General features: G+C 38.6%; 3 protein-coding genes across 3 annotated transcripts; 2 read left to right on the top strand and 1 right to left on the bottom strand.

Moving 5' to 3' along the window:
* Window positions 1-210: 210 nt before the first annotated feature.
* On the bottom strand, window positions 211-1,757 carry LOC131323419 (uncharacterized). The gene is made up of 3 exons (XM_058355204.1): window positions 1,426-1,757; window positions 1,258-1,327; window positions 211-584 (listed from the first exon to the last, which is right to left on the bottom strand). Exons 1-3 carry the CDS (start codon window positions 1,568-1,570, stop codon window positions 440-442), a joined length of 360 nt encoding a protein of 119 aa, XP_058211187.1. The 5' UTR covers window positions 1,571-1,757; the 3' UTR covers window positions 211-439.
* A 2,394-nt stretch (window positions 1,758-4,151) lies between these two features.
* On the top strand, window positions 4,152-6,574 carry LOC131323418 (alpha-1,6-mannosyl-glycoprotein 2-beta-N-acetylglucosaminyltransferase-like). Its single transcript, XM_058355203.1, has 2 exons — window positions 4,152-4,719; window positions 4,860-6,574. The coding sequence occupies exon 2, from the start codon at window positions 4,925-4,927 to the stop codon at window positions 6,221-6,223; it is 1,299 nt and encodes a 432-aa protein (XP_058211186.1). The 5' UTR covers window positions 4,152-4,719; window positions 4,860-4,924; the 3' UTR covers window positions 6,224-6,574.
* Window positions 6,575-11,259: 4,685 nt separating this feature from the next.
* On the top strand, window positions 11,260-13,847 carry LOC131323417 (protein NEDD1-like). Its single transcript, XM_058355202.1, has 4 exons — window positions 11,260-11,996; window positions 12,162-12,733; window positions 13,188-13,361; window positions 13,441-13,847. The coding sequence occupies exons 2-4, from the start codon at window positions 12,695-12,697 to the stop codon at window positions 13,486-13,488; spliced, it is 261 nt and encodes an 86-aa protein (XP_058211185.1). The 5' UTR covers window positions 11,260-11,996; window positions 12,162-12,694; the 3' UTR covers window positions 13,489-13,847.
* Window positions 13,848-15,434: the final 1,587 nt, after the last annotated feature.

Below are 15,434 nucleotides of genomic sequence, written 5' to 3'. Positions count from 1 at the left end.
ATCACCCAAACGAGTTGAGAGTTTAACCGCGCGTATACATAAAGCCCATGATTTATTCGGTTAAGATGGCATTCAAAATTGTTCAACTCTTCATATGTGGAATCCCCTCAAGCCTCTAAATCACTCGAAAAGAAAGAAAATGTGTGATTTGGAATTCGGATTACTTCAAGTTGGCCGCTAGTCACCTCATATCAGTGATACAATATCAACTTTTACATCATTGGATTTCACTTAGGATATATTTGCTTGAACAAGGCATGCGAAAGGTCTGTTTGTGTTTGATTACAATGCAAAACGCAAAGGAACTGTGATCCACTTGAAAAGTTACAAACAGCTAGTACCAAACAACAAATGCTATAACAGAAGTACTCAAATGCCTTGAAATCAGACCTAAGCATTTCACATTGCCAATGTGCTGGTGCTGCAATCTTTAGTCGTTTCATCGAACGGGTGCCTTAATCCAGCCATTGGCGAAAGCAATGGCCAAGATCACGAAAGGGGTCGACATACCAAAGATGATGATGTAGGGAATGGGTGTTGACATGGGATTCTCCCCTTTCCTCTCCCCTGCTGTTTGCCAATACCTGCAGTAGTCACCAGAAGCCTATTTTAGGTGATTCATAACTCCAGTTTCTGTGTCATTTCATTTATGAGATTCAGCAACTAGCCTAGTTTCATGTGCTAATCACTGCTATCTCTGAATTGGAAGGCAAGAGACAAATATCTCCGTTAGGCGCCGTTCTCGTTCTCGTTCTCGTTTTCTTTTGTTTTCATTTTCCATGATCTCAGAAACAAAACCAATACTCCATAAAAAGTTTTGACACTCAGTCTTTGTTTGGTTGTAGTCCTAAGGATCGCTTTTGCAGGATACTTCGGTATGGGTTGTTTCACAAATTTTTGCAGACTGCAGTTTTGATAATGATACTAAAGGTCTAAATTAACTTACGCACACCTCGACTAATTTCTAAAAGACCAGTTCCTCCACTGATTAGCGGGGGTCAATTACGACTAGGGCAAAACCCCATATAGACTTACCCCCACAAAAGTACTTATGAGGTTTCGGACTTCCGACCTACCAGGAAACAAATGCCAAGTATTTGCAAACTGCAGATACGGAGAGAAGTTCACCAAACAAGTTTCCTGTGTGTTTACAGAACCCGAAAGTTGGTGATATAAATGAAAACCGAAACCAAACAGATCGATGCAGCCAAGCCAGTCATGTCTAAATGTGAAAGTTTAGAACTTTAGAAGCCTTACTGTTCAGGTTCTTGATCTTTAGTGATGAATTTATTCTTCCCTCCCTGCTTGACCTCTCCCTCTCCTCCACCTAACACCACCAAAATCAGAACAAAAATGAAGTTAATATTGGAAAATTCAAACACATCCAACTGTGTCTGGGTAGAACGAAAGAGTAAATCATCAAACCTAATTGTGCTTGAACTCTGAAATGACGAGCCCTTGTTCTTTTCGGGCAGAGGGTGTAAGGCACAGGGGATGAGGAGGAGGATTCCTTGGTTGAGACTGGAAATTGGGAACTGAAAGAAAGACAGAGAGCCACTTTTGCTGCCATTGTTTAGAGGACTTCTTTTCCCCCCCTGGTTTGATTAGAGGACTTGTTTGCTTCTTTTCCCATCTTTTGTTGGCCATCACATACTGCATAATATCTTTTGTTCAGTTTTGGATATGGAAGCAGTGGTTCTCCACAGCTATCAAACAGTTTTGATATTATTTGCCTTATCTAAACACCATACGTATGACCAATATGTCCAAGTGAGTGCCCGCTTCTCGTTTAGATATGCGGGGCGGTCAATGCCCGAAGCTTAGTTTGTTCGCTCCTAAAATCTCAGGTTCAAAATCTTCCGGGAGCTACCAACTTGTTTGAGGTCAATCCATATAGAGATTTGTTTTGCCTTCAATTGGGCTTCTGAAATTAACAGATGTTCGTATAAACTAGCTCCAACACCTTAAGTTATAAAAAGAAAAAAATTGTGTGGCACTGAGCCATCATCTTCAGATACTAAGTCACAAGTTTCACCTACCTATGGACATCAAGAAAACCATACTACTAACAGCAGTTTGGTTATTAGAGGAATACATAGATCCTATGTCCAAAAATTTCTGATTAAATAGAAAAGAACAAAAAATCCATCTCTTTGAAGATTCCTAATATTGAGAACACCTTTTCCCCCATCTATCTAAGAAAAAAAGAAACAGAGAGAGGATAAATTACCAAAACCACCCCCAAGGTTTCTAAAAATTAGAAATTGCCCCCTCACATTTGCAAAATTACAAAGAACATCTTCTCAAAGTTCCTTGATCTAAGCTTCCATGAAGCTTCGAATTTTCTAAAAGTTTATTTTGGTCGTAAAATTGAACTAACAAACTAATCATGTAATTATAATGATTTAAAATTCGAAATTCCCTTCCATACCACCCAACGCTCCTACCAAAAAAAACACCCGTCAACAAAACAACAAGCTTCTCACCATGCCATGGTGTCACCCTTTGCAACATATGCCCCAACGAAACGACTCTTCCTTTTCCTTCACCCACACTCAAAAACATGGACATCATATTTGTTCTTAAAAATGAAAAATGAATATGATGGACGTTATGCAATAGTACTTACTGCTTTCTGCATGGATGATCAACTAAAAATGACATAAAAAAATAAATCCAAATTAAAATAAAGAATTACACTACTCCAACATAGTAGGAATGTACCATGTGGTAGCCATTTGGATGGATTAGACAAGGTCCAATTTCAATATTCAACCAAAGGGTGGATCTACCATTTTTTGTCTGGGGAAATAGGGCCGTCACCGTCACACTTGCAGGCCTTATGGTCTTATAGTCCTTGTTTTGGGGAAAAAAATAAAAAAAGTCTTAGCCCGTTCCAGAAACCTTCTTATTTTATAAGTATTTATTTTGGAGCTTTGTTCCACAAAATCAAAATAAGCTGCTTATTTTCACAATTTCAAACTCAAAAATAATGTAAATGAAAAATAATTTTTCAATTTTTTTTGCACTGTATTAAAGATCTCAATGAGATCTATCAAATAAGATCCATAGTGATAGGAAAATTATTTGCATAAGCACATGATTTTTGAGCTTGAAATTACCTTTTTAAAAAATAAGTACTTATTCACCATTTTGTGGAACACACCTTATTATTAGACAAAAAATAAGTTCTTATTCCGGTTCTGGAACGGGCCCTAGCCTAACGCCCTGTTTGAACTTACGAAAAAAAAAAGGAAATAAATTAAAATCTTGAAGGGAGGGAAATTTATTGTGCTTAAATTTTAGTTTTGTTATTTTCTTCCCTTATAGTACTTGTCAACCCAAGAAAGCTATCGTACACAGGATATACTGTATATCTAAATTATGACAATTTATGAATTTCATTACGGCAATTTTTGGTTTTCTAATGCATATTTATAATTCTAGTTACGACTTGTACTTTAAAATTTACCTATTGGACGGGTGATTAGCAGGTTACCCATAATTAAAAAATATTGTTATTATGTAATCATAATTATTCGTACCAAAATCCATAATACTTGTACCATAACCAAATATATGCGTACAATATTAAAAATTAAATAATGCTATCGACATGTTATAACACCACCATAAATTGGCACTATCTTACCACAATGAATCGTACCAAAAATTCTTTAATTCATATAATATTCCGTAACAAAATCAAAATATGTCGTACCAGGATCAACAATTGTTATACCCAAACCAAAAATATTTGTAAAATGCCAGAAATTTCATAAAATAACCACAATTGTTATGACAACACCTAAAATTGTTATTTTCTTACCATAACGTGTCGTATCAAAAGAAAACATATGTAAATACCACAAAATATATAACAAACCACAATTGTTATGACAATACCATAAATTAATGTTTTCTTATCACAATATATCGTACCAAAGGAAATTGATTAAAATATTTCGTAATAAGACATGTCTAAAATACCACAAATTTAGTAATATAATCACAAAGAGGTTGTTTTTCTGTTCTTCTCCTTTTTCCTTATTAGGTTCCAAACAAATTAACAAACCATAAAATCCATAACTCTAAACCAACCCGTTCACCAATAACAGATTTTAAACCAAATAATGTACCACCTCCCCATGATAGTAATTCCCAATCTCTCTAATGCCGGCCTTCTACTTTCCACATACATATTGGTTGGGCTCTTCCCTAATGATCGAGAGACCCTCCCATTGGTTGAGAGAATCAGAGAAGGTTTCCAACGAGTGTGATTAGTCACTGATTAGTGATTACTAATTACTTGAGTCATTTCCACATCTTGAAGTTTTTCAAAGCGTTGATTAGTACTTCGCACCCCCTAACTGGTAAAACACTCAACCCACTTTACCCTTTTTCCCACGACTCCTTCTACTTCGTACTTTTGATCGTTTATCCCATCTTATTAGTGTTTAGAAGCAATATAATCCTCAAAATCCTGATTTCTTGACTACCCATTTGAGATTGGGTCTCAATTCTTTACCAGCTTTGACCAATTTTGGGTCTCAATTCTTGAAAACGGATATTGGCGAAAACCCAACCCAAGTGTTTTCAGGCGCTTTGGTTTACGGGTTTTGCTGTTTGTCTCTACGTCATTGAGGTTGTTGATTTGGTTGACAGCAAGAGAGAGCTTCAGTTCAGTTTTCAATCACGCTCTGAAGAACATATTTTTGGGTACTGATATTCTCCCCCTTTCTAATACATTTTGATCTCAACTGGTTTTGTGCAGTTTTTGATGTTTTGAGTAGTTAAATGTATGGAAGTTTGGATTTTTACTAGTTCAGAGGAATTCTTGGTTGTCTTTTTGGAATCAGGATCTGTGGATGCTGTAACTACAACTTCCATGAAACATTGTTGATACCTTATGTGGTCTTGATTTATGGCTTTGAACAATAAACCCCGACTCAAAGATGCGGCGTTTCGCCGTTTCTTATCTTTGGTTTTGATTACTTTGTTTGGGGTTGTTCTGCTCGTTTTTCTCCTTCAGACAAACACAACTTCCAATCTAGTGACTGAATATTCGAACGAAAGTGATCTGGATTTTGAGCTGACTTACAACTACACCCAATTTAGAAGATTACTCAACGTCCCCAACCAGAGTGGATTGTCAATTTTGTTGGAGAAGCGAAATCAGTTGCCTCCAAGAAATCTGGATTTATTTCCAAAGCTAGCCAATGATCATATAACAATTGTTCTATATGTCCACAATCGCCCTCAATATCTCCAAGTAGTTGTTGAGAGTCTTTCTAAAGTAGTTGGGATTGGTGAAACCCTATTGATAGTTAGTCATGATGGGTACTTTCAAGAGATGAACAAGATTGTGGAAGGTATTAGATTTTGTCAAGTGAAACAAATATTTGCCCCATACTCACCCCACGTCTTCCAAAAAAGCTTTCCGGGTGTCTCACCATTAGATTGCAAGGATAAGGAAGATGCAGTTAAGAAAAATTGTACAGGGAATCCGGATCAATATGGAAACCACAGGTCACCAAAGATTGTTTCATTAAAGCATCACTGGTGGTGGATGATGAACACGGTGTGGGATGGGTTAATGGAGACTCATAAGCATTCAGGCCATATTCTTTTCATAGAAGAGGACCACTTCATTTTTCCCAATGCTTATCGCAATTTACAGTCACTTACGGCTCTGAAGCCTAAAAAATGTCCTAATTGCTATGCAGCGAATTTGGCACCGTGCGATGTGAAATCAAGGGGAGAGGGTTGGGACAGTTTAATCGCAGAGAGAATGGGTAACGTGGGTTATGCCTTTAATCGGACCGTTTGGAGGAAGATACGTACAAAGGCAAGAGAGTTTTGTTTCTTTGATGATTACAACTGGGATATAACAATGTGGGCAACGGTTTATCCTTCGTTTGGTGGTCCTGTTTACTCGCTACGAGGTCCCAGGACAAGTGCTGTTCACTTTGGGAAATGTGGTTTGCATCAGGGACAGGGGAACAAAGAGTCTTGCATTGACAAAGGTTTGGTGAACATCGAAGTACCAGAGATTGACAAGGGTGGCAATATCAATTCAGAATGGGGAGTGCAGGTTCTTCAGCATCAAGGAGGATATCAAGCTGGGTTTAAGGGTTGGGGAGGCTGGGGAGATTTGCGGGACCGTGAACTGTGCTTGGAATTTGCTAACATGTACCACCTTAGACACGGAACATCATCTTAAAGAGACTATGCCCCATTTTGGATTTCCTATTATTTTTACTTGTAAGGCATGGATTTTATTTTCTTTTGAGTTACCTAGTAGGAATATTGGTTGCTTTATTTTATGCAATATATCTCATATTGGATCCTGTTTTTGAGCTCCAGGCGTAGCGGGTGGTCAGCCTTTAGCTATTCACAGATTCGGTATGTTTCAGTGGATTAGAACTCTATTTGGCATGTACCAGTCATGATAATTTTGTGTAATTGCTTACGGAAGATACGAACTTATTATACTTTTGGATATGGGGGAAGAGTGTTTTTTCTCTTCCTGACCAATTACCTCATATAGAAACAGGTTAAAGTTACAGGTTCATGATCGAAGAAAGTAATGAGCTTCGATATTTTGTTGAGTTGTTTTCTGATTTTGACGGAGGAGATGAACTCGTAGTTTAAGTAAGAAGGGTGGTAAGTTTGCAATTTAGAACGAAGGGATATAAAGGTTGGAAATTTCCACGTGGTACCATACTTTAAAATCATTTTGATAAATGGATAAAACTATAGGTTAGGTCAATTTACTGGACAGACATGATTGTCTCCTATCAGTTCTTTTGCCATGGCAATTTCATTGTATATTCTTGCCTACTCTATGATTGCCTGCTCTATGAATAAACAGGATTATAGAAATGAGGAAGACCACCACAAAGCTCATGACAGAGATCAACATGGTTTCAGAAAACAAAGTTGTGCCTAGTGATTAGAGAAGAATGCTCCAAAATCGTCAATTTGACAAGTCCCTAGACTCTGGATATACTGAGTTTGTCTAGGAGTGAAAAATGAGGGAGCGGATGAATTGAGGAGAGAGAATAATGCTCCAAAATCATTATATTTTTTGTGCACTCGAGGATCTTAGCCCTAAATCCTTATATTAACTCAACTTAGTTATTCAAGGTCTGAAGTGCTTTGTCTCATTGTCTGGTGGCTGTGTTATAAATTTATGGGGAAACCTTAGAGACCTAGATATCTCCAAAATATTTGCAAACTAGAAGCAGTTAAGTAACTTGTGTATTGTTACTTAAGATCAAGAGTGATTTGACAAAGACCAACCATGGCTAACGTAGGAGGAACTCATTGGCAAAATGACACCATCACCATGCAGGGACAAGTGAAGAATATGCAGATGGGGTTTGGCCATCAAGACACGAAAATCTTCACTATGGTGTGGAAATAGCGAAGACGATGTGGTTTAGATCAAGTGAAAAAACAATGGCTTTTGTGTGTGTGTGTGTGTGTGTGTGTGGAGTACAGCCATAGCTGAAGTGAACTGGTACATTAAATTGCATTTGTTCCTTAGAATGGTTTTAATTTTGGGGTTAGCCTTATTTTTTCCCAGTTTTACCCAGTATGCCTAATGCTGTAGAAAGGTGATTGAAAAGTTATGGCTGCAACTCTACAGAGGACCACCATTGGAAATTAGAGTCTTTGATGGCATCATATTCGTACCACCTGGAAATTTGTTTGATGCGTCAACATTTGGGTCCATCCGAGTGCCTATTAAACCCCATGTGACTTTTTAAGAATGAACAGATAATGTTTCATATTTGTTCATATTTGTAAGGTTGCTACTAGACGGATTCATTCATCTAGCTTGCTTATTCAATCTTTCAGTATGAAGGCATTTCTTTGCTACTGAATACTGATTGTAACCGTATGTGTGTTTTTAGGTGGTTAGAAATCTAAATCGTTCTGAGTTTGAAACTAGTATCTTTGTATTTGCGGCACATATGCTACACTGCTCCAAAAGCTATACCATTGACGGTGTCAAGCGGAGTTGCAAGTAGTCACGGTTCTAATTTCTCAAGGCGAAGTATGGCACTCCTCTACCAGTTTTACATGTTTGGGAGTTTTTTGTTTATCTTCGGGCTAATGAAATAGTAATCAAGAAGGCCTGAATCGAGAAAACATTTGCAAAATCAGAAGTTGGCATCCTGAAGTGACGGACAAAATAGCAAATGAGAGCGTGTTTCTGCACAAAACTTGAATAGTAAAACAATGATTGCTCATTCATTTTACTGCAATGGTATTTGTATTCAAGAAACCCAGGTTCTCTGGTTCAAGCGCTAAAAATACGTTAGTTTGAGGCTTCTTCGTCACAATGTAAATGCGAGCTAGGAACAATAAACATATATACTGCGCGAAGAGAGATTCATTCAGTCTTTATTTTCTGCCATTCAATTGATTTCTAAAGGAGCATTTTCAGCAATTGTATGCAGCATCGGGCTATTCGAAAATAATAAAAGAGGGAACATTTGAACAAGACCAAGAAGACACTTGAACTAAAGGAAAAAAGTGGCAACCTGAACTACCAAAACGAAGAAATTGAAGGCCCAGTAACTATTCTCAATCATGCATATGGATCTCATCAAAATTCCTGCTTGATGCTATCTAAGCAGTAAGCAACCAAGTACAAATTTCTTCTTTTCTTTTTTTTTTTGGTAATGCTGGGTGTCGCAGGCCAACTTTGAATGCACCTTAGACTAATTCCTACAATCCCTCCCATGGCCGTTTGATACGTCTACGTGTGGGATGAGGTGGCTCCAAAAGTTGTAAGCAAGAAGAATTAAACATAATCCTTAGGAGGAGAGAACAAACCCCAGAGTCCGTGCCAAGACCACTTGGCCATACCCTAGGGTGTTCAAGTGCAAACTTTCGACGAACAACACAACTAAGAGCAAAATTGCTCAGTTCCAACTTCCAAATGTAGATAAGATAAAATTAAGGGTGTACTACATTCTCAACTTCACAGAGAAAAGAATATTGAAACTCCGTAACAACAAATTTTGACATCCACAGGACCTGTATGGTCAAAGCCGGTGGTGTGGAGGTGACTGTAGCGGCGGCGGGAGAATGGCGAAGAGGTCGACCAGTAGTCTTTGTAGCGCCCGCGGAAGGTTTCAGGGTCGTGAGAGAGACAAAGTATTGGGTTTGATACAGTGTGTGGACAGTTATTTTCTCAAAAATAAATTCACATAAATCATCTCCGATTATGAACTACTCAGCATTAGATTAACATGAAATTAAACACAGTATATCTTCTGGACAAGATCTACAAATTGAAAAGTTTAGATTAACAAAATAAATCTGATTAAGTACACAATTTACTAATTACTTAGTTTCAAGATAACTCGCATATTCAACTTGCGAAGTATAGTAAGCAATTTCTAAATCAAACTCGGACGACGTCGTTCTTCTGGGACTGTTTTTGTCAAACGCGTCTTTGATAGTATTGGGTTGGATATAGTGCGGCCAACTCTATTTTCTTAAAAATAAATTCATAGAAATCGTCTTCGATCATGAATTTATCAGCATTTGATTGGTATGTTATTTATCATGGTATATGTTCTTGACAAGATATACAAATTGAACAGTTTCGATCATAAAACTAAACCCGATTAAGTTCAGAATTTACTAATTACATAGTTTAACTAGATTCGCAGGTGAAACCTGAGAAGTCTAATTAAACAGGCGACCTCGTTTTAAACAACTACCCAGTACTGTAACTCAACCCCCCTCCCCCCATCTCCCTCTAAAGTCTAAACAGCACAGAAAACCACTTCTCTCTCTACACCACTACGGCGCTTTTGACGGCTGCCGGCGGCCATACCGTCAAGCTCTCCTATTCCTCCGTCGAGTCCGGCGATTGAACCACACCGGTAATGGATTCAATATTCCTTCTTCGTATTTGAACTGATTGTCATAATTTTTTTTTACCAATGTTAGCATTCGCACCCTTTGTTACATAATCCTTCACTAGTACCCTCCACGTCCGCTCTCAATCCTCGCTTGCTCTCCCCTCTCAATCCTCACCCTCGCGAATACAGTGTGTAATATTTTTAAAAGACTGCTTTCGCGCTCACGCACACAAGTGCATTATATGACTTTTTTTTTTTTTTTTTTTGATAAGTGCATTATGTGACTTAGTTGGCACCGTCAATTCTCTCCGCTCTCCGAGTGCATTACGAATCTATGCTTATGGGTTGTTATCAAATTAGAAACTTACCCCATCCAACTGCTGTTCCGGACACTGGTTTACTCTGTGATTTACTCTGGTCGCAAGGATGGGACAAGGGGTCTAGTGGCGGCAACTGCCACGACAAGAATTTTAGAAAATGCAATTATTATATGTAAAAAAAAAAAATTATGCCCAACTTATATAGTCTCGCCGCCACTAGATTTCTTTAATATACATTTCGCCACTGTCAGGGTAAAATCCTGGTTCCGTCCTTGTCTGGTCAGATCTCTGTAGGGATGCCAAGGGATGGGAAATGAATGATTTCGTACACATTTGGCTCAGACAAGGTGTCAGAATTTTTGGCGAAGCATCATTTGGATCTTGTTTGTCACGCTCATCAGGTTACTGACTCTGCTGTTGTTTGTTATTCATCTGGCATGTACTTATTACCAGGGACGCTAATATCCTAGCAAATATGTACTGGAATGCACATTCCAAAACATGGTAGAGTTGCTTCAAGCTGGTGAATTTAACTATCCAAAGCGGCCCATGGAAAATCTAGTGTAGTGAAACTAAAACTCTAGGCAAAGTGGAGTTTGGACAAGTGAAAATGTTTAAAGATTGATCGTTTTGGTCTCAAAATGTGTTTTGCATGAATAATTTGGAAATCCGTATTTTGTTCTATAAATTGTCTTATTGCTTGACAGAAGTACATCCAATATTGTATTCCATATAACCATACCCATATGGTACTGTTTTTCAGGGTATGTTGAGTTCCATGCTCCCGGTTACTTGTTTGATCCCAATTAATATGGCATATGACTTATCCTGGTTGCTGTCGTATGATTTATGTTTCCAGGTTGTCGAGCACGGTTATGAATTTTTTGCCAAAAGGCAGCTTGTAACCGTATTCTCAGCCCCTAACTATTGTGGTGAACTCGACCATGCCTGCACTCTGATCAGTGTTGATGAGAACTTGATGTGCCCCTTCCAAATTCTTAAGCCAGCAGAGAAGAAGTCTAAGTTTATGATGTCCAAAAATATGTGATTTGTGCAATTGCTCCTCCCTATTGTTCGGAAAAAAGTACTTGATCAAATCTCCCAAGTCCTCTCATCTGAACATTCGTGTTTGCATGGCCATATCAGTAAGTTTAGTTCCCTTGCATCAGTAGCAATGATGTTGCTGGGTTGTTGAGGCGGGAAGGTGACGATTAACATTCTGCTGTTGACTTGCCCAACTCCATAAGCCAGCCTTGTTTGTCAAGTTTATCAAGGATAACTCATTGTATGTTCTTCCTCGGGCTGTCACAAGTCTGTGTTGGCAAAGAAGCAAACCAGTAATGGTAAATGAAAACAACTGCATAGCTGAGACCGCTCTTCTTGGAGGTGCTCTTGAAGATTCGATAGCTATGCCTGAATCCACTCACTTCCATGACACCATCAAGTGCATCCATGTTGAACGCGCTCATTTGTCTTTAGTGGAAACGCCACTTAAAAGCACTTTGTGGGTTGGTGGAGCTTGGCGAGCTTAAATGTCTCTCGTACATATAATTTCAAGGATGATATGGAAGTGTTTTTCCCATTCATGTAAATACAGCCAATTACACACCATCAGTTAACAAGCTTTTGGAGGGACTGGGAGGGATTGAAGAAAGATCATCTTCTAGTCGATAATAAACCTTTTGCATTGTTTCCTTCATCTAGCAAGAGATATTCCCCTTCAGAGGAAGGACGCAGCGATCTTCATTCAATTTTTGACTGGAAAGCTAGTTCCACTTCCAAACAGGTTCACTCTTTTCCCCATCTCTAATTCCTATTAATAGCATGGGTTAAATTGCCTTTTCTACCCTGCTGTTAGGATGCAATGTTTTACCTTAACCCCGTTTATTTAAAATAGAACACTTATGATTTCTAACTTGATGACCCACAAACCAATTATTATCTTCTGCAGGTAGAGAAATTGCAAGAAGACTTAGATGCAGAGCCCACACTTTATGCAGGAGACGCCCGTTCCATTCCACAGTTGCTGCTGCATCTTCCAAGCCTGATGACTCGTCCATCACCCCTCCAGAAGCTTGGGGTGGGGAGAGATTATCCGATAAATCCACTCACCACCGCCCACCAGGCAATTGGCCGTCTTGCTTTGCGATGTTGATGTCTACTAGTCTGATGTCAGGAATCAGGATCAATGTTTTCTGGATTCCAAGATCTTGCTTTGTCAAAAAGCCAAACGAGTACGAGCTACCCGACAAGTTCAAGCCTAACCGTGCCAAGTTTACACTCCCGAAACACTTCCTCCTATCTAGAGACTTCACTTGGATTCCCAGAGCACGTTCCCTTCAATTCCACATCTCTTTCTTCTAATCCTGATTGTTTGTGGCCAGCGTTATCCCCTTGAAGATATTCTACTTATGCTGAGAGGATAAGTACTATTTATCCTTGAGTGATAGAACAGCATCTCTTCTTGTGCGTTCACCAAAAACAATGAAAACGGGAGCTGAAGCAAAGGATGTATGTTGGAATGTAAGTATCGATCACTCAATATACTTATCTGATTTCTTGGTTGTGAGATTCCATGTGCCTCCATCTCAAGCAGAGGTGGTTTATAACTGGAAGTTTGAGGTTGACAGATCTTTTGTTGATTTGACTCTTTCTGTCTTTCACCATTGTGCTTTTAGCAAAAGCATGGGTCAAGCATGTTGATATATTGATCTCAACATTGAGCTGGGCAGCTTAATCATGGTGGATTCAAAATGACTACAAGAACCCAAGTAGTTTCATCTTCCAGTCTAATTTCACAAGCCCCCTAGAGCTTCTTTAGTTCATAATCTACTTTTTTCTTTTCCTCCAGTAATCCATCCACGATGCCAACACAACCGAAGTTAGCATCATTCTTTCTTTTTGCTTTTTGCTTTTGGTAAATTAGCATTGTTCTTTGCTAGAATAATTGTGTCATTAACCTGTAACATCGTGACAGGTATCACAACCACCGAAAATCCCATCTCAAAATGACGCACAGGAGGGAAGCTCCTTTTCGCTTCACCTGTTTCGACGCGCACTCAAAGAAACTCTAGCTTCCTTTCAAAAATTGCTTCTTGAAGATACGAGGAACCTTCATATTGAAGTTTTAAGACGGTTCCATATGCAGGAGGTATATTCTATATTCAATCTAGTTCGTTGCTTTTTTTGTTGCTCTTTTCCTTGTTTTCGCTTACTATACCACTGGACAGATGGAAATGTCGAGCGCGGTGAGCTCATTTTCAGCTAAACCAAGTTGAGCTTGGGCAGATGTTCAGTCGTTCCGTTAGGAAATCCAGCAGCTCCGTCAATTAGTATAATCACGGGCAGAGGCTTACTTTTCTTGTGTCCTTTCACTTCTCTATTTGGTGTCCGGATCATGGATTTGTGGTGGGATTTACCAAGGAAAATTAACTCGGCAAGAAATTCAAAGAACCCGACGTAGACTATTCACTTCATTATTGCCTTCAACTCTGTACCATTACCGCAAGCAGAATTGCAAATGAGCAATTGTACCACGACAAGCGAGTAAAGAGGTCTACGAAGAAAATTGTACACATAACACGGTTTGTTTGTTTGTTTTTTTAAAAAGCGATTGCGTACAGATGAAGCTCGAATGAGGGTTTTGTGTGAAAAAACAGTTGTATAACATTTTGTCAACTTAAGAAATGATGTGATTATGGTTTTTCTCTTCATGCGTCTAATACATTCAAAAGCATTCTCCAGATTCATTCAGTCTTTATTTTCTGCCATTCAATTGATTACTATTTACTAACGGAGCATTTTCAGCAATTGTAAGCAGCATCGGGCTATTCGAAAACAAAATACTACGGAGTAATAAAGAGGGAACATTTGAACAAGACCAAGAAGACCTTGAACTAAAGGAAAAAAGTGGCAACCTGAACTACCAAAACGAAGAAATTGAAGGCCCCGCAACTATTCTCAATCATGCATATCGATCTCATCAAAATTCCCCCACACGATGCTATCTAAGCAGTAAGCAATACGAGTACAAACTTCTTCTTCTTTTTTGGTAATCCAAGGTGTCGCGGGCCAGTTTGCGCGCACCTTGGACTAATCTATATAGCTCCTCCCACAACCGTTCCATGCATTTATTGTACAGATTTTCGATGAACAAATTGACCAGACATGAAATTGGTACAAACACAAAGTAAATTAGGATCGAAAGAGAGAGTGCAATAGAGAGAACATACTAACTTGGTTTTTTACAACGGGAAGATGCCTTCCTTTTATAGGCATAAAAAACAGTTACATCATTGCTTACATCACAATTTACTTTACATCAATAATATTTGTCACACTTTACCTTATTTCAAAGCCTACTTCGTTCATCTTTCAACACCTATTACATACTACTTTCAATACCTGCTTACCTGCTAACATCACTTACGACAACACACCTTTATCACCACTCAGGAAGGATTCCAGGAGGTGGTACACATAATTAGACTTACTATTCTACCTGTGATACACGTAATTCACCCCTTCATAAAGGAATGACATGACTAAAAGTAAAGCACTACTTTTACTTTATTTTTCTTCACACTTTATAACTAAGAGCAAAATTGCTCAGTTTCAAATGTAGATAGGAGAAAATTCAGGCTGTACTACATTCTGAACTTCACAAATTAAGACGAGAGATTGGAACTGTATATAAGAAATTTTGACATCCACGGGACCTATATATGTAGGTATTTACAATACAATAATTTGACCACCACAGACAGGACCTATACAGTCAAAGCCGGTGGACATAGCCGACGGCGCGGAGGTGACAGTAGCGGCGGCGGGAGGACGGCGAAGAGGTCGTCGAAGTCTTTGTAGCGCCAGTGCAAGGTTTCGGGCGCCAATAATATTAATACTAATTTTATTGGATTTGATACAGTGTGGACAACTCTATTTTCTTAAAAATAAATTCACTCAAATCATCCGCGATTATGAACTAATCAGCATTCAATTGACATGAAATTAAACACAGTATATCTTCTGGACAAGACCCACAAATTGAACAGTTTAGATTATCAAAATAAATCGCATTAAGTTCACAATTTACTAATTACTACTTAGTTTCAAAAGACCTCGCACGATTTCTCAATGAAAGCCAGACGACGTTGCTCCGTGGAGCCTCGCTTCTGTCAAACGCGTCTTTGATAGTATTGGGTTTGATATGGTATAACCAACTCTA

This window comes from Rhododendron vialii, chromosome 4a, assembly GCF_030253575.1.
Source record: "Rhododendron vialii isolate Sample 1 chromosome 4a, ASM3025357v1".
In the NCBI taxonomy this organism is placed as follows: Eukaryota; Viridiplantae; Streptophyta; class Magnoliopsida; order Ericales; family Ericaceae; genus Rhododendron; species Rhododendron vialii.
The sequence above is the reverse complement of the archived record's forward strand: the minus strand, read 5'-3'. Positions and strand labels throughout refer to the sequence as shown.